The 19,503-nt window shown below is 38.0% G+C and overlaps 2 protein-coding genes and 1 pseudogene across 2 annotated transcripts; 2 read left to right on the top strand and 1 right to left on the bottom strand.

Annotated features, from left to right (window-relative positions):
• The first annotated feature begins 800 nt into the window (after nucleotides 1-800).
• Nucleotides 801-3,248, top strand: LOC131159639 (patellin-4-like). Its single transcript, XM_058114685.1, has 5 exons — nucleotides 801-977; nucleotides 1,078-2,096; nucleotides 2,277-2,401; nucleotides 2,484-2,628; nucleotides 2,713-3,248. The coding sequence occupies exons 2-5, from the start codon at nucleotides 1,095-1,097 to the stop codon at nucleotides 2,968-2,970; spliced, it is 1,530 nt and encodes a 509-aa protein (XP_057970668.1). The 5' UTR covers nucleotides 801-977; nucleotides 1,078-1,094; the 3' UTR covers nucleotides 2,971-3,248.
• A 284-nt stretch (nucleotides 3,249-3,532) lies between these two features.
• On the bottom strand, nucleotides 3,533-4,350 carry LOC131159638 (SKP1-like protein 1A; annotated as a pseudogene).
• A 6,888-nt stretch (nucleotides 4,351-11,238) lies between these two features.
• On the top strand, nucleotides 11,239-12,035 carry LOC131160856 (uncharacterized). Its single transcript, XM_058116736.1, has 2 exons — nucleotides 11,239-11,400; nucleotides 11,553-12,035. The coding sequence occupies exons 1-2, from the start codon at nucleotides 11,239-11,241 to the stop codon at nucleotides 12,033-12,035; spliced, it is 645 nt and encodes a 214-aa protein (XP_057972719.1).
• The last annotated feature ends 7,468 nt before the right edge of the window (nucleotides 12,036-19,503 follow it).

The raw sequence follows: 19,503 nt of genomic DNA, 5'->3' as shown, positions 1-19,503 counted from the left end.
AATAATTGACTGTAATATAGAGATTTTTTAACTTTGATGTTAAATTGTTAAATGAAAATTTCGACTTTGTAATATCTCTATATTATAATCAAATTTTGAATTATCTACTTTAATTGTTAAATTTTATATATTTTTTTAAAGTTTATGTTTTTTGAATTATGCAATTAATGCAAAAAATTATAGAATGTCTATTCTCAAAATCTTGATAACCTATATTTTTTTTTTTGGATTATGCGCTGAATTTCCACGTGTCCATTTTACGGTCTACGTGTCTAATCTCGCGCCCCTTAAAACCGACCTCACAACTGCAAAGGGATGTAAATTTCAGGAATCCAAGGACGGAAACAAACTCGGGAGGATTTGAACACCTGATCTCGTGAAAGACACTCTCGCAGCTTGTATTATCACCTGAACCACACATTAGGGGTCATAACCTATATTTAGTTATATGTCTTAAACATTATAGTTGAATTTTAATTTTATTTTGTTTCTTAAATTAAAAAGTTATTAAAATTAAACTGTGCACCGAATAAATGATTGCATGTAACTAATCTCTTCACAACGTTTTCAATTCAGTCTAAAACCGCTCAACAAAACAGCTTCAAGGTTAAATAGGATGAACCCAATCAGACTGTAACTTAAGGCATGTTAAATTTTCATTGGTCAGCAATGGCAACACTCTTCCTCATTGGCCAATGACAAAGGAACATTTTCAGTCTTCTTAGGTCCGAGCACATCCAATCATTGTGCGCTGTGGACCCAAATCGTGCCAAGCATTGCTGGCCTCCAGTCGAGCAGGAGCACAAGAAAAGAATCCCAACGGCTCTAATGCGGTGGATCCAGATAAGTGACCGTTGGTAGGGCCACTTGTCAGCTTTTCGAATTATATAACCGTTGCTTCTCCTCATGTCAGACCCAACACCCTTCAGGCCAGAGAGGCAAGGAATCAGTGCGGAGTTGAGAAAACCGAGCAAGAGGTGAGTTGGGTTTTTATTTCTTTCAGCTTCTCTTTTTTCGTTCTACTTGAAGCAAACAGATTTTCTTACATTTTCTTTCCGGTTTGCTGATAATTTTCAGGGTGATAGTCATCTGCCATGACTGTTGAGGTTAAATCCGAAGAAACCCAGATGGTTGAAGTCGTTGTTCCTGGATCGGAGTCTGCAAAGGTCGCGGAAGAGACCAAGGAAGCCGTCCGAGAAAATGCCCAAGAGAAGGTGGACGTTGAACCCCAAACCAAAACTGTTGAGAAGAGCTCGTCTTTCAAGGAGGAGAGCAACTTTTTCACTGATCTGAAGGAGGCCGAGAGAAAGGCCTTGATTGAGTTGAGATTTAAACTTGAAGAAGCCATCCTTGGAAACAGTTTGTTCGTGAAAGATGAAAAGAAAATAGATGAAAAAAAATCACGGAGCGAAGGTGAGGGGAGTAAAGATGAAGCAGAAAAACAGGACAAATCGAAATCTGAAGGAGATGAGAAGGAGAAAGTGAAAGTGGGAGAAGAAGGTGACGAAGAAAAGAAACCCAAGGATGAGAAAGAGAGTAAGCCAGATTTAGAAGTGGAAGAGAACAGCGTCGAAATTGATAGGGATATATCCCTCTGGGAAGTACCCTTGCTGCCTAGTAAGGCTGCGGAGGGCACCGACGTTATCCTCCTCAAGTTCCTGAGAGCTAGAGAATTCAAGGTCAATGAGGCCTTCGAGATGCTCAAAAAGACCCTTCAATGGCGGAAGGAGTTCAAGACTGGCTCGATCTTGAATGAGGATTTGGGCTCAGATCTTGCCTCCACTGCTTACATTACGGGTTTAGATCGCGAAGGTCACCCAGTTTGCTACAATGTCTATGGAGCGTTTGCTAATGAAGAACTATATCAGAAGACTTTCGGCACTGAAGAACAACGTCTGAGGTTTTTGAGGTGGAGGATCCAGTTTATGGAGGACGGAATTCGGAATCTCGATCTCAGGCCCGGTGGCGTCTCGTCTTTGCTCCAAATTAATGATCTCAAGAACTCCCCCGGACCGTCAAAGAAGGAGCTTCGGGTCGCCACAAAACAAGTTGTTGGGATTCTCCAAGACAATTATCCCGAGTTTGTTGCCAGAAATGTAAGAATCAACATTTCATTTTTCCAAATTCATCGACTATTGATGTTTGAATCATCTATTTATACATGTCCCTGCGCTATTTATGGTTATATAATAATATGGCATGAGATGATTATGAGCTCTGTTCAAATGTCAATTTAGCTTGATCTTCTAGTAATTAAGAGGGTTTTCTTATTGCAGATATTCATTAATGTTCCATTCTGGTATTATGCCTTTCATTCCCTCTTATCTCCTTTCTTAACCCAAAGAACCAAGAGCAAATTCGTCTTTGCTCGCCCATCCAAGGTCACTGAAACCCTGCTCAAGTAAGTAGCATTTCTCCGGCCATACCTGTTCACCTCTTTCTAGCCAAACAAATGATGAACTCGAGCAAATTCTTCATTGCAGATACATTCCAGCCAATGAAATCCCAGTCCAGTACGGCGGCTTCAGTCGGGTGAGAGATTTTGAGTTCTCCGCTGCAGATGGTGGAGTCTCGGAGCTTATCGTCAAGGCAGGATCAACTCGAACTATCGAGATACCTGTACATGAGGTAGAATTAATTTTGGTTCACTGATGATGTTGAGATCTTGTGGGGATTGCTTGATCAAATTTAAATTGCTGTCGATGATGTCAGGTTGGAACCACATTCATTTGGGATCTCGCTGTCTTGGGTTGGGAAGTGAACTACAAGGAGGAATTTGTCCCGACGGATGAAGGGTCTTATACCATCCTAATTCAGAAGGGGAAGAAGATGAGCTCGCATGAAGCACCGATTCGCAACACTTTCAAGAACAACGAGCCTGGAAAAATCGTCCTTACAATCGAGAACGGGTCAAGCAAGAAGAAGATGGTCCTGTATCGGTACAAGGTCAAGAAGAGCCGCTTATTTTGATCCAAATTTTCTATTTTACAAAGAGACTTTTAGCATTGGGGGAATGTGAGGAAGACTAGACTGGCTGTGTCATATTTAATTGCTGTGTTTGTCATATTCTTTTATGGTTGGCGTAATATCATTCTTTTAGCAGGATCAGCGTGAACCTGTCTATGATTTATTTGTACTGTTGAGTTTTACCTATTGCAATCTTGCTAGGTGCTGGAGATTGTTTTTTGTTGTGTAAGATATCTGTTAAGATTGATTAAATTAAATGAAGTTCACATGTTTTTACTAAATAGTTGAATATTTGTATCTGCAGCACAAATTGATTTAGTCTGGTTGTATTTTTTATCTTACTAAAATAGGCCAAATGAGCAATTCCTCCTAGGATTTTTAGTATTGAAATTAGATCAAGAGGTTCCCCATCAAAAACACAATTTGGATATCAAAATAAGAATTTTTTTGATTTTTACAGAGGAAGGATTACAATGCAATTTTGAGCGATTACTCAGTTCAGAGAGTTTTACTATTGAAATTGGATCAAGGGACTCCGACTAAGCCACCCTCGTCAAAAACACAATTTAGATATCAAAATAAGAATTTTATTGATTTTTACAGAGGAAGGATTACAATGCATAAAATCATGGGTATAAAGGCTAACATTCAGTTTAACACATAAACATCATGTCCAGTGTCCAACATTTATTTTGTGTCCAGAGTCATTTTTCTTTTTTACTTCTCAAATAAACCATCCTCTCAGTTTCTCACTCAAATGCCCAATGGTTCGCGCGACGAACCTCTTCCTCCTCCTCCTCTCCTCCGGGGTGAAGTCATTCTTGATGTTGAATGTCTTCCGAATTTCCTCTGGGGTCTTTCCCCTTATCATGTCAGCAAACGTCCGGCCTGTAAGATGTTGCAGGCTTTTGATGTCCAAATCATGCGCAGCCTGCATGAGACCGGAGAAAATCGCCTGGTCAACCTTGACGAAATCGGTGTCCCATGACTCGAGCTCGTCGTCGGCGTTTCGATCGTCAGTTCTCGGAGTCTCGACGTGCTTCTTGCAATATTCGATCACCTTAGCCAAGATCTTGCTAGTGACTGGCAGGGTAATAACGTTGTCGGCACAGTCGTCCTTGATCATGTGCTTGATCACTGGAGACTCGAGAGCCACGATCTCGTCGACCTCGAAGGTCACGCCGTCGGAGCTCTTCAGCGTGATCTTCCTTGCCGACATAGTCGATTCCGCCTGTGAAACTGGAAAAGGAAACCCTAACTCGAGAGTTCTTCCCTCCGATGCAGAGACGGGGCTAATCGCAGACTTGGTGATAGATAAGACTCAGATTTAATAAAGTTATGTGGTAAGCTCCTCTAGATCTTTCTACATCTTTCTACATTTTTGGTTCTTATTCTTATCCTCGTTTTTATGGCCATTTTAGTCTGAATAACCAAAAATACGATTCGCTACCATCCCTACTCGACTTCCTCTTTTTGCTCAATTTTTCCTTTGTTTTCACATAAATTAATGAAATTTAGCAAACATCCCAAACCATAAAATAAATCTCATTTTCTTTAAATAATCTTTAAAATTGGCACAATTTATACCTCTTTGTAGCCTTAATTGTTACGCCCCCGAAAATTATGCTATTTTTTTTTCATCATAATAATAATACCACAAAACATAAATTAAATCAACCCAGACCCCAAAGGAAACTGGGGATATACCTATCCATATATACATGACAACCATGCAGCGAAAATTATGATTTATTCAACCTCATATACAATACTAGAGTTCTACTATATCCATAAATGCACATATACATTCCAAAAAGAATCATAAATATCTTAGGGTCATACCCCAAAGGAAACCGAGGATATACATGACAACTATGCAGCGAAAATCATGATTTATTCAACCTTATATACAATATCAAAGGTCTACTGTAATGACCTAAAAAAATAAATAAATAAAAATATATTAATTAAAAAAATTTATTATTATTATTAATTAATTAATTATTAAGAAAATTAATTAAATTAAGAAATTTAAGGATTTTGGATATATATATATATATATATATATATATATATATATAAGTATACATGTAAGTATATATATATAGTTATATATAAGTAAGTATATATAAGTATATATATATAAAAGTATATATTAAAGAATGGATAAAGGAGAAAGTAGGATAAAGGAAATAAAGGAAAAAAAAAAAAAAAAAAACTTAGTGCGTAAGTTTTCCTGCTAGAACAAAACAGTAGGAAAGAAGAAAAATAAAAGTTCCTTCTCACGCGCAGATAAGAAAGGAAAGAAAGAAAGAGAAAGAAAAATTAAATATATTCTCTCACTCTCCATTCCTCTTCTTTCTATAATTTCGCGGTCGATTTTCGTCCAATTGAAAATCCGAAGATACCATCGAACTCCATTTTTTCGCCATCGACATATCTACCAAAGTGGATTTGTCGTAGGAGTAACGTGGGCATATCTCGTGGGGTAAGCCAAATTCTTATTCTTATCTCAATTTTTCTTAAATTTTAAGCCAAATGAACGATCGGACACCACCACGAGAATCTAGGGATGATTCTCTACAAGTCTAGCGGAGTGAAATTCTCGTGGGGTTATTGTAGAAATAGTCCAAAATTAAGATAAATGTGTTATTTAGAAATTAATTATTATAAATTAGGAAATGTTAAAATAATATTTTATTGGGATTGATTTGATTGAATCAGGGTTCGGGTGAGCGTCGCGGGTATAAGTTTGGGAGCCCTGCAGTCGTAATTCAGGGAATCAGGTAAGGGGAAATAAAATTATATCAGTATTTTATTAAAGTGAACCAATTATTTACGAGCATACGAAATTTATTATTTATCTATATGATTTTCAGAATAGTCTGATTACTGGAAAAAAATGATTATTTGGTTTAAGGTTATATTTGGGATAATTGTTTATGATGTGAAATTCGTGTAACATGGGAGTAATTTTTTCCTAATAAATTGAATATGAATTACTGTGGTATTTGGGTTTGCATGTGGGGGTGTTTGAAATGATTATGGTATGATGAATGACTTGTTATGTTTGACTCCTGTGTGGAAATGTATTGATTTGTGGGGATACTGTATGGGAAATGAATTGATTTGTTGAATTCCTGTATGGAAATGCATTAATGCGTCTGTGTGAACTAACTGGTGTGGTTATTCGTATGCATCTCAATATAACGTTAGCATTAGGAGGTTGTTATATTGCCTAAATGTAAATCATGATACGACGTTGGCAGGTTGAGGAGCTTGTCATATTGTCATTTATATGAGGTAGGACATTGGCAGGTCGAGAAGCTTGTTCTACTGATGTATGACGGGTAGGTCATGGGGATTAGATACTAGTGAATAATGGCGCCTGTGTGGGCCATGTTATATACCCTGTGTGGGTAGTGGTGCTTGTGTGGGCCACGTTATATCCTGTGTGGATAATGGCGTCTGTGTGAGCCATGTTATATACCCTGTGTGGGTAGTGGTGCCTGTGTGGGCCACGTTATATCCTGTGTGGATAATGGCGCCTGTGTGGGCCATGTTATGTACCCTGTGTGGTTAGTGGTACCTATGTGGGCCACGTGTAGATAAAAAGTACGTAGGTGCCTGTGTGGGCCACGTACTGACATGTACGCAGTTGCTCTGTGTGGGCCACGTACTAAGGACATTGGAAGATGAAGTATGAGATGCATGATTCCTGTGTGGATGTGTTGTGCGCATGTGAATTTAATTATAGCATAAAAATAATGGTATAGCATATTGTGAATGCATGTGTGTGCATGCGGCGAGGTAAACATACCACCGGAGGCTTGTTGAAAAAGGCGAGTGCTCTGTTAGGTAGTTTCTTGGTATCAGTGCAAAGGGATGCTACTTGTATGGGCGGGTAGACATCCCGATCCTCGGAAACCTTCGCCTTTAAAATAATAAATATGTGTGGACTGGCAGCGAGGTAATTCTTTACCTGAGGGCTTACTGAGTAAGGTGAGTGCTCTGGTAGGTAGTTTGTAGTACCAGAGCAGAGGGAAGCTACTTGTATGGGCGGATAATCTTCCCTATCCTTGGGGACTTTCGCCTGCATAAAAATTATGTACTTGTGCATTTTGGATGTGCGTATGATATCATATGTTAGGGATGTTATTAATCATTTTCTCAATTGTTATTGATATTATGTGAGAAGCGGTTTATTTTGAGATATAAATATTAAAACTCAATTGTCACACACTGTTATAATTTATTCCACCCTTATTAAGAAGTGTCTCACCCTAGTGGATTAACAATTTTTTTTAGGTTCTTCTGGAGACCGGGTTTGAAGGCTTAGGCTGGGACTGTTTGTGGTAGTTTCTTTTTGGGGTATTGTGAGATACTGATATATGTATAGATATATTTGTACGAAATTACGTTTTAAATGCTGGTTGTGGATACAGATATTTGGATGTTGTAGTATTGGTTTTTGGTTGTTATATAGAACTCTGGTATTTATTTGAGGTTATTTATTCATGTGCCGCTGCGTGTATGTTAATTATGGTATCAGATACAGGCGATTGGAACACGTGGCACTCGGGCCCCACTTGGCGGTTCGGGACATTACATCTACTATGTCCATAAATGCACATATACATCCCAAAAAGGATCATAAATATCCTAGGGTCATACCCAAAAAATTCATCCTGATCTCAACCCAACTACTTACCCTTCAGCCAGGGTAGCACTAACAGCATCCTTTATCTCAGAGCTCGCTCCGTTCGTCATTCTGGGTTTCCTGAAATGTTTGTATTGCTAGGGTGAAACGCCTCTCAATAAAGGAGACGTACTAATATCAGTGTGTGACAACATGAGTATTATTGTGTTATACACATATACTATACATGATAAACTGTATCTTATAAGTAAAGAAAATTTGTACATAATTTAACTGCTTTTGACGAGTCAGGTAAAGTTGTTCTGTATAAATCTGAATAAATCATAATTCCACATAACATACTGTATCATACTAAATTTCTGTATACATACAAATCGTCTATTATATTTGTATATTATTGAAATCATACCCTAGATGGATAGTTAGCTGATGTCATGTATTACCCCTATATGACTGGGTTGTGCGGCCCGTAGGCGAGACCTAGTTATGGTTGGCCTACCACGCTAAGTCAAAACTAATTAATTTGTAAGTACGATTGGCGGCATTAGTCTGTCTAGCCTGATTCGGACTGCCATAGGGGCACACTACTACATTGGGCTCAATCGACTATCTATCTCCCACACTCTATCTAAGACATGTGGTAACACTACCTAATCTAATAGCTATGGTATCGTGGTCTGAAACTAAATTAAGTCATCATAGTTCTGCTATCATATAGTATATACATAAATAGCTGTAATAATACTGTTCCATGATTTTATGTATAATCTGTAGTGATAATATTTTCTGAATAATTGTTATAAATATATCTAATCACAACATCTGCGTCAGCTGAATATGACGGCATCTGTGCCGACTGAATAACACAGCATCAGCGCTGGTTGAATAATAAGGCATCTGCGCCGGCTAAATTATCATAATATACTGAAAATATAATTTATGTACTGTTTATAATTTTTATAAAAATATTATAAAAAAAAAAACGGTTGTCAACTCATGCTTGTTATGTGAAATCATAAAATATTCTAACTTACCATTATTTACAATAAAATTTATACTCAGGCCATACACAAGTGAGTACTACTTTATAATATATTATCTAGCATGGGAAAACATATTTTGCTGACAAAATAATATTAAATCTATTTTCAATGTTTCTTTAGTTCAACATCAGTATTCCCAAAAATTATATTAAACCATGTATAAATTTTTGAATCAAATACTGTATATTCAATAATTAACTTTTTGAAAATACCTGACTTAATCTATCCCCTTAATTGTTTCCTGAGAAGCTTACTAGAACCCTAAACCACGCCCGCGGCGCTTAGAACTCCAAACCCTAAAATCGCATTATCCCCAATTCAATCAACTCAACCCCAGTATATTTATTATCTAATACATTTCCTAGGCCCACAGAATCCAAATAATCATTTAAAGCCTAAAATAACTTACTTACCCTGACTTTGGAGTGATGCCCAAGGACCCGAAATCGACAATCTGCTCTGATCAACTTGCAGAGAATCGCCCCTAGATCATCGTGATGGTTCCTAATCATTGAAATGAGCTTAAATAGAGCCAAAATTGAAGAGAGGAGGGGGGGAAAGTCGTAACATAGAGAGAGAGAGAGAGAGAGAGAGAGAGAGAGAGAGAGAGAGGGAGAGAGTGGGGGGGAAGAGAAAACAAAATTTTCTCACTGAAATATGATTTTAACATATATATATATATATAAACTACTAGCCACGCATCCTTGTCGACGAGACACATGTACTCATTGACGAGTCACAGAAGGGCGTTCATCGACAAATCCTTAATAGTCTGAAATTCCCAACTGATGCCCCCTTTTAAAATTTTTCCTTTCTTATTTTCTTCCTCTCTCTTTTCTTTCTCCTTTATTATTTTCATTGTTATTATTTTTTTCCAGGTCTCTACATTAATGGTCAACTTGCGCCGACTGAATAACACAGCATCTGCACCGGTTGAATAACAAGGCATCTGTGCCGGCTAAATTATCATAATATACTGAAAATATAATTTCTGTACTGTTTATAGTTTTTATAAATAAATAAAAATAAAATAAAATAAAATAATAAAAAAAACAGGTATCATCTCTATTTATGTTGGAAAATCGTATATTGTATAAAACTATAGTAACGAGATGACCGTACCTGTATTTTATTAAACTATATTCTTGAATTGAAAACAATATGATTGTTGTACACTCAAATAAGTATGGAATGAATTGTTGTATGTAAAATGTTTCAAGTTTTGTAAAACAGTTGTGACGGCTAATTACCGTAAGCTGATGGGTATAGGAACATGAGTTCCAAAATTATTACAGGTTTTGTAAAATTTGCCACATATCAACTAATTATCGTGGGCAAACGCCATGCTACGGCTAAATACCGTGGACGAGAGTGTCTGGTTCTATATCCAAGGGTGTGAAATATCTTTTGTTTGTTCCGGCTGATCACCAATGGGTGTGAGTGGACACCGTATTAGAAATAATATCGCTGTAGGGCTTCGGTTATTGCAAGGTATCGAGTGCTTGAGTATGATGATACTGACCGTATGTTTGGTATCGTATGTACTGGAACTAGATTGTGAAAATACTGGAACTTTATTGTGTTATGTTTTATATCGAAATAACACTTGTATGCCACACACTGATATAACTTGTTTTCTTCCTTACTAGGAGGTGCCTCACTCTAAATATACAAATATTTTTCAAGTCCTTCAAGTAGCCGTCACTAGCGTCCTAAAGTAATAGGAGCGTGGTTGTTGGTTAGTTGCGTACAGTATTTGTGTAAGTATTGATTTTGTAACTAGGTTTTCATTGTTGGGTTTTGTAGACACCCGTAGTAGGTACTGTATTTTGGAGCGTAGACTCTAGTCATCTATAAACTCTGGTATGGTACATTGTATGTATTAGAAAGAACTTTTCCACTGTGTATTTGATGCGTATGCATGTGTGTGTGATTGTGTATAGGGTTTACGTGTACCCCACGAGGTCAGACCCTCATTCGGTGTAGTATCATGTATGTTTTAATTGATAAAGAGACAAGTTAGGTTACTAAATTCACACCTAGGGCCCATCTGCAAGTTCGGGAACAGCTTGGTATCAGAGCTAATCAGGTTATTAGGTATTGTAGACTTGGTTAGGTGTAGCTATGTGTACATACCGGAGTATAGGATGTAGGAAATGGGTAGAGTAGGTTGAGAGTTGTTTTGTTACTAGACGGGGACTCATTGGCGGTGTTCTGTGTTTTTCCTAGAATGACGATTTCAGTAAAACCACGACAAACCATTGATTGTTTTATGTTGGTGCGGTAAGACAGACCTAGACCTGTGAGAGCTGTAGTTAACATGATTAGCTTTCAAAGATAGTGTTAACTGTGTATATTATAGGAATTCTAAACAATTCCTATCTTACTTTCAAAATGGAGTCCAAAGATAACAACTTGGATAGTGGTTTAAAGGGGACAGCGAGTGACGAGTCTCCTTCTGTGCCTCAGGGTTTGACGAGGCAGGTCATGCGGGAGATTGGGCGGAGTGTTAGGAGACGTGAGCATTCTCCCATTGCTACAGGTTGTACTATAGAGAGGTTCGCCGGCATGCAACCTCTGACGTTTACAAGAGGACCCATTCCGATAGTAGCAGAGAACTGGGTGCAAAAGACTGAGAAGATATTAGAAATTCTACACTGCACCGACCAGCAGAAGGTTCTTTATTCAACCTTTCAGCTGGCACGAGAAGTGGAAAGATGGTGGACGATGGTGAGTCTACTTGAGAAGTAGAGAGCTGGTCCATCTGGTATGACTTGGAGCCGCTCAAGGAAACATTTTTTTAGAGATACTTCTCGACTTCCACTCATGATGCGAAGGTTGATGAGTTCTCAAGCTTGACTCGGGGAATCCTGACGATATAGAGATATGCAACCAGATATATTGAGCTATCTTGTTTCACGCCATATTTGATCTCAAACGAGTTTGAGAAGACTCTAAGGTTCGAGAAGGGTCTGAAGAAGGACATCCGTAGGCTTGTGGGTATACTGCAGATTCGAGAGTTCTTTATTCTGGTGGATAAAGCCACAGTAGTTAAGGTTGACCTCCATGGGGATGAGGTGGTACGGGAACAAAAGAAGAGGCCAGTATCTTCTGGTTCTCAGACGGGTTCTCGACAGGGACCGTGGAAGAATACCGAACGACAAGGTCCTCAGAGGGATTCATCTCACGCACAATGCACTAGGTGCCGTAAATGGCATGATGGTGAATGCCAACCATTCTGGGGTTACTGCTACAACTGTAGCAAACCGGACCACATATCCCAAAACTGTCAGGCACAGAGGAGCGATAAGCCTACACAGAACCAGAATCGTGAAAGTAATCAGATGCCTCGGGGAAACTATTAGACAAACACGACTCTGGTGAGGGTGTACTCTCTTACTCTAGCAGATGCAGAACATGCTGAAAAATTGGTGACAGGTACCATGTTATTGTTTTCAAATAGAGCTGTTGTATTATTTGATTCGGGAGTATCCTATTCTTTTATATCTGCAAGTTTTGTGAAACTATGTGGGGTTGAAACTCAAGTGATGGATGAATGGTTGTCTATGGCTACACCGATTGGGAGTGTAACTATCTATAGTAAGATGTTAGGAAACTGCCCAATGGCTATTTAGGGAAGGCTGCTACCGAGGAACCTAGTAGTGTACGACATGTGCAGATTTGACGTCATACTGAGATGGATTGGCTATTCTCTAGTTATGTGGTGATTGATTGTTGTATGAAGCTAGTAGTATTCAGACCTCCTAGGGAGCAGGAATATGAGTTTATGGGATCGTGTGTGCGTTCAATGCCATAGATTCTATCAGCTATACAGGTGAGAAGGTTACTTTTGGACAATTGTTAGGGGTACCTAACTTGTGTGAAGGAGCCGCTGAGGGATGATCTAAAACTTGAAAATATCTGAGTGGTTAACAAATTTTCGGATATATTCCCGGAAGACTTACCCGGTTTACCTATTGATCGCGAGGTAGAGTTCACTATTGATCTGTTGCCAGGCAAGGCACCGATTTCTAAAGCTCCATATCGGATGACTCCAACTGAACTTAGAGAGTTGAAGGAGCAATTGCACGAACTACTAGACAAGGGCTTTATTAGACCTAGTGTTTCACCCTAGGGAGCTACGATATTGTTCGCGAAGAAAAAGGATGAGTCGATGCGAATGTGCATTGATTACTACGAGATCAACAAGGTAATAGTGAAGAATCGATACTGGTTCCCTCATATAGATGATTTGTTTGTGTAGTAATGTCTAACATGTCAACGGGTGAAAGCTGAACATCAGAAGCCAGCAAGGCCGTTGCAGCCAATATTGAGTATTTCAGAGTGGAAATGGGAGCATATTTCCATGGATTTTGTCACGGGGTTACCACCTGCACTATATGGGCAAAATGCAATCTAGGTAATCGTGGACAGGTTGACTAAATTTGCTCACTTTATACTGATGAAGGTTAGTTACTCTTTGAGTAGGCTAGCAAATCTATACGTGCAGGAGATAGTCATAATGCACAAGGTACCAATGTCCATTGTTTCAAATCGAGACTCGAGGTTCACTTCTCGATTCTAGAAAAGCTTATTGGAAGCACTAGGGACGAAGCTTACCTTCAGTATAGTGTGCCACCCCCAGACTGATGGACAGTCAGAGAAGACGATAGAGATCTTGTAGGATATGTTACGGGCTTGTGTATTAGACTTCAGTGGTAGTTGGATTCAATTTCTACCATTGGTGGAGTTTGCCTATAACAATAGCTATTTGTATGACACCATTCGAAGCATTGTATACTCGGAGATGCAGGTCTCCTCTATATTGTGATGAAGTTGGTGAACGGCGGATATTGGGTCCCGAACTCGTACAGCAGGCTTGTGAGAAGGTAAGGTAGAATCAGGAATAAGATTAAATCAGTTCAGAGTCGGCCGAAGAGTTATGCGGATGTTCATCGTCGTGAGTTGGAATTCGAGGTTGGGGGTAAGATATTCTTGAGAATCGCTCCGATGAAAGGGGTGATGAGATTTGAAAAGAAGGGCAAGTTGAACCTGAGGTATATCGGACCATTCGAGGTACTAGAACGAGTGGGTCTGGTGGCCTACACGATTGCACTACCCCCAACACTCTCAAGGATCCATGATGTGCTTCAAGTATCTATATTGAGGAGGTACGTGCCGGATCCGTTGCATGTGATTAGTTACGAATATTTAGAGATTGAGGAAGCTTTGGCATATGAGGAGATACCCATTCACATTCTAGACCGTAGAGTTCAGAAGTTGCATACCAAGGAGACACTGTTAGTGAAGTTATTGTGGCGAAATCACGCGGTTGAGGAAGCTTCTTGGGAGTTAGAGACGGAAATATGTCGGAAACATCCACAATTGTTCTGAGTAGTAGTTTTGATTGCATGATTGGTATGGGTATGTATGTATGTAATATTCTATTATCATAGTAATGATGTGTTGTTAGTCTCTGGGGGAGTTCTGTAATATTGTAAGCTCCCGAGACGGTATGTATGTAACCACGGTATTCCTCCGCCATACATGAGGGTATGTATGTATTTGGGACGGGGCTGCTATGTGGGTAGCTGCCCGCTCTTTCTAGAGTTGGGTATGCATTGGGTATGTAGTTGAGTTGGTAAATGAGAGATTACAAAATTTGAGGATGAAATTTTTGTAAGGAGGGGAAGTTGTAAGAACCCGACCTGAGATAAATGTATTAAATAAATAAGGAAAAAAGAAGGAAAATTTTAAAAGGTAAAAATCTGTAGGGCTAGTCGACGAGGCTTCTTTGCTCATCAACGAAGCCTCTTGTTTAGCTTGACGACGAGATTTAGTAGAGCTCGTCGATGAGGAGATCCTGAGAGATTTTGGGAAATTATAAAATCTTAGGTTCATCGACGAGGCCACCTTGGCGTCGACGAACTTCCTTATGCGGCCCGTTGACAAGGACGTTGTCTTGTCGATGAGTCTGGCTGGGTCAACTTTTTTATAAATATCCTTGGCTTTGCTTGATGGTTAAGAAACCAAAAACCTCTCTCTCTCTCTCTCTCTCTCTCTCTCTCTCTCTAAAACTCTCTCGCTCTCTCTCTTTAGGATTTCAAGCCATCAGTTGCCGAAATCAACAATCTGACGTTGCTACGTGCATCAGGAGAAGAATCTTTACGTTTATAGCAGATCAAAAATTTGTTTCGGGGATTTTTGGTTTGGACCAAAAAATCGAGGTAAGGGTCCAATTTTGTTTTTGTTTTGGTAGATTTGTAGAGAATAGTATTGTAAGGAAGTATTGTTTTTCGTTGTTTAGGTTTTGGTACCTCGATTCGTAGTTTTGGAGCAATTGAGCTCGTGTTTTGGTATTTGGGAAAAGGTAAAGGGATTCTATTTATATCAGTTATTTTTAAAATTGGAATAAGTAAACATGTAGTTTACAATTGTATGTACGTTTTGGCTACTTATTTAGGAAAATCTATCGAATGAAAATGTGGGATTTTCAGGTTACAGTTTTGGGAAAGATTGAGGGTTTCGGGTATCATCTCTATTTCTGTTGGAAAATCGTATGTTGTATAAAATTGTAGTAACGAGATGACCGTACTTGTATTTGTATTAAACTGTATTCTCGAATTGAAAACGATATGATTGTTGTATACTCAAATAAGTGTGGAATGAACTGTTGTATGTAAAATGTTCCCAAGTTTTGTAAAACAGTTGTGATGGCTAATTACCGTAAGCTGATGGGTATAGAAACATGAGTTCAAAAATTGTTTCAGGTTTTGTGAAATTTTCCATGTCTTGGCTAATTACTGTGGGTAAACGCCATGTCTCGGCTAAATACCGTGGGCGAGAGTGCCTGGTTCTATATCTGAGGGTGTGAAATATCGCTTGTTTGTTCCGGCTGGTTACCGATGAGTGTGAGTGGACACAGTATTAGCAACGATATCGCTGTGGGGCGTCAATTATTGCAGGGTATCGAGTGTTTGAGTGTGACGACACTAACCGTATGTTTGGTATCGTATGTACTGGAACTGGATTGTGAAAATAATGGAATTGTATTGTGTTATGTTTTAATGGAACATTATTGTGTTATGTTTTATGTTGAAATAATACTTATATGTCACACACTAATATAACTTGTTTTCTTCTTTACTGAGAGGTGCCTCACCCCGAATATACAAATGTTTTTCAGGTCCTTCAAGTAGCCGTCACTAGCGTCCTAGCGTAACAGAAGCGTGTTTGTCGGTTAGGTGCGTACAGTATTTGTGTAAGTATTGATTTTGTAACCAAGTTGTCATTGTTGGGTTTTTTAGACACTCGAGGTAGGTACTGTATTTTGGAGCGTAGACTCTAGTCATGTATAGACTATGGTATGGTACGTTGTATATATTAGAAAGAACTTTTCCGATGCGTTTTTGATGCGTATGTATGTGTATGTGATTGTGTATAGGGTTTACATGTATCCCACGGGGTTGGACCCTCATTCGGTGTAGTATCATGTATGTTTTATTTGATACAGAGACATGTTAGGTTACTAAATTCACACCTTAGGCCCATCTACGGGTTTGGGGCATGACACATACTCTTCCTTCTCTCTTAATCTCCTTTTTGCCTCAATTTTCTCACTCTTAAGGAAACTCTCCAAAACTTTAGCATCATAATCTTGCATATTCTTTGAGAGTTGTTTTTGTTGTGCTTAAACTTATAAACTAAACTTCTAAATCTTGAGTGTTGGAAAATATTAAGAAAGTAAACTTCAAGAGATCGCACCTATGGGGCCATGAATACCAAACTCTAAGGAGTTGTCATATAGGCCATAAAGACCAAGTTGTAAGGAGCTGCTTTATGGAGCCAAGAAAACCAAGCTCCAAGGAGCCACATTATAAGGTTGTGAAGACAAAGCTTTGAGGCACAAAAACTAAACCTTATAGAGCTAGGCCATAAAGGCCAAGGTTTAAGAAGAAAACCACCACGGGATCAAGATGATTGACCTCTAAGAAGCCACCCCTATAGAGCCATGAAGACTAAGCCCAATTTGGGCACCATACGGGGTGTGAAGATCAAAACCATGAAAGTAAGAAGAAAAAATTAGGGAGTTGAGAAGAACTTTAACTCAACGGATTGAGAAGGCCTAAAAAGGGGGGGGGGGGGGGAGAGAGAGAGAGAGAGAGAGAGAGAGAGAGAGAGAGAGAGAGATGAACACTTCAACTCCGAGCCCTAAAGAGGCCCAATGAGCAAAAGAAAAAAAATGAAGTGGGAGACACTTCGACTCTTTAGATTAAGAAGCACATAACTCCAAGGTTCAAGGAGGTCCCACAAAAAGGAGGTCGGAACACCTTGTCTCTAAGATCCACAAGGCCTAAGATTTTTTTTAAGGGAAAGAAAGGGAGCACCTTGGCTCCAAGGCTTAAGTAGGTTAAGTAGAGAAAGAAAGAAGAAGGAGAAGAAATACTAATTTATAAACATAAGGATTATTGGGGGAGGGAGAATAGAATTATCACAAATGTTGAACATTAACATAATGTTTGGTTTGCGAAATGGAAGTGTAAGTAAGGAATGAAATAAAAAATCCAATGAATAGCATGATAAAATCAAGTAATAATTCGAATCCATTCATCCAAAGTTTGTTCCATTTATACATAGCAAATGCACAATAAAGGTGTAACCATTCGCAATGCCAAAAGTTGTTCCCTATTAATTTGGGCATTTAACCCCTAGGGGAAGCATATAAAATGAGAGAAGTTGCCATAGAATAAGGAAAGAAAACATATTGCATGAGGTCATACACCATATGCTAGAAGAAAATAAATGCCATAATATTGCACACTATATACTAAGAGAAAACACTTGTGAGAAGGATGTACCCATATACATAGACAAGACACAGACCAACCATGAAACATACTGTGAGACATGTCATAAGGTCATATGACAAACATAAGGAGGCCATGCTGTAAGGCCATACAATATAGTCCCTCGAATTTTCAATAGTTTAATTTATTTAAGCATCATTATTAGTCATCAACTTAAGCATCGAGGAGATAGATTCATAGACTATTGAGTTTCCCAAATTTCTTTTTATTCTTGGTTGCAAGTGATCACAATTAATGGTAAAAAATCGATGATCATTAAAAAAATATAATAATTAACTATTATTCAATTTGAAGGCAAAACTAAATAGCAAAAATAAATATGGTTGCTTCAAGTTTTAAAGTTGTTTTGGTTTTTTTTTTTTAAAGAAAATCTTGCAACACCCTCCGAGTTTTATGAATATGACACTTCTCCCTTCAAAGTTTCTAAAAACTACCAAGAAACTCCCCGAGATTTGATTTCATTGAAAAAATAAATTTTCCTTTAGTTGACCATTTGTTAATGGTTAAGTTTATTTGAAAAAAAAAAAAAGAATTTTATGTTGAGGAAAATGACATTTTTTTTTTATTATTATTCATTCAATTGTAATAAAATAAATTAGGAAAAGAACATCAATATAATAAATTAAGTTAGGAAAATTTGTTAGCTGAGTATAATGATTTTAAAATTAAGCTGATAAATGAATTGGATACCTAATCAGTTATTGGATTAATAACTAGTTAAAATGGTCTTATTGCTTCAAGTCAACCAATGACATAAACATGATAACATAATTATATTATTTCAAAAAATTAAAAAATAGGAAAATAAATAAATAAATAAATAATTCTAATAAATTAGAAAATACTTAGACAATTATAACATTCCAAATTCTTTATTATATACAATTTTCATGCAAAATATAATTATAAATTCATCTTTAAAACAAATAAAAACAGTTTAATATTTTATATTGTAAAAACTTATCAAATATGATACTAGGAAAAAAAAAATTAAAAATAAGTTCAAATTTCATAAATTAAATTTATAAAATTAAATGTTTGTCTTTCTATGTCTAAAATGAAAATGATAAAAAAAAAAATTTGAGATTTATGCTAATTGTTGTTGTTGACCATGGTTGAGTTAGTTTCTCTAGTCAATTGGCTAGTCAATTTTCCTAATTTTATTGGGTTGCTATGTTTTGTTTATCTTCACTAGGCTATCGGGTTGTTATGTTATGAAATATGGTATTCACTCCAACTGAAAGGCAAGCAAGTTCCAATCATCTTACTAGTTGAGCTGATGCTCATGCTAATTTATCACATGACCATAGAATGTGTTGTCCATTTGACTTACATTTTATTCAAATTTTTAGGAGTTCAAAGTACATTACCACTTTTCAAAATTATATAGTACCACTTATTTTATAGACAATATGTTGTATAATATGGCCCCCATGACATAGCGCGGTGGAAGGGCATCAACAAGTAAAAAGGAACATCGGGGGTTCAATTCTAGGTAGATACACTCATGGATTCAGTGGTACCTATGGATGGTGAGAGTTTACTTTGTTAGCCAGCGAGGACTGTGGATGGTAATAGAGATGTGTCACGGGGGTCGAGTTGACCGAACATCCAATTGATACACAGAAGCCGTGTCCGCATCCGGACTAGATACTGATTGGCGAGACCTGGAGGCGGAGGACGCTGATTTGTAGGTTTGGTGCTGCACCAGGGGGTCCGAAGGGGTCGTTGGTGGCTAGAATTCCTATGTAATAAAAAAAATGTTGTATAATATGCCCCCACGGGCATAACGCAGTGGAAATGCATCAGTACATAAGAAGGAGTATCGGGGGTTCAATTCTAAGTAGATACACTCACAGAACTAGCGGTACTTGTGGATGGTGAAAATTTACTTTGTGAGCCAGTGGGAACCGTGGATGGTAATAAATATGTGTCATGGGGGTTGAGTTGGTCGAACGTCCAACTG

Source organism: Malania oleifera, chromosome 7 (genome assembly GCF_029873635.1).
Source record: "Malania oleifera isolate guangnan ecotype guangnan chromosome 7, ASM2987363v1, whole genome shotgun sequence".
In the NCBI taxonomy this organism is placed as follows: Eukaryota; Viridiplantae; Streptophyta; class Magnoliopsida; order Santalales; family Ximeniaceae; genus Malania; species Malania oleifera.
Note: the sequence above shows the minus strand (reverse complement) of the source record. Positions and strands in the feature narration are given on the sequence as shown.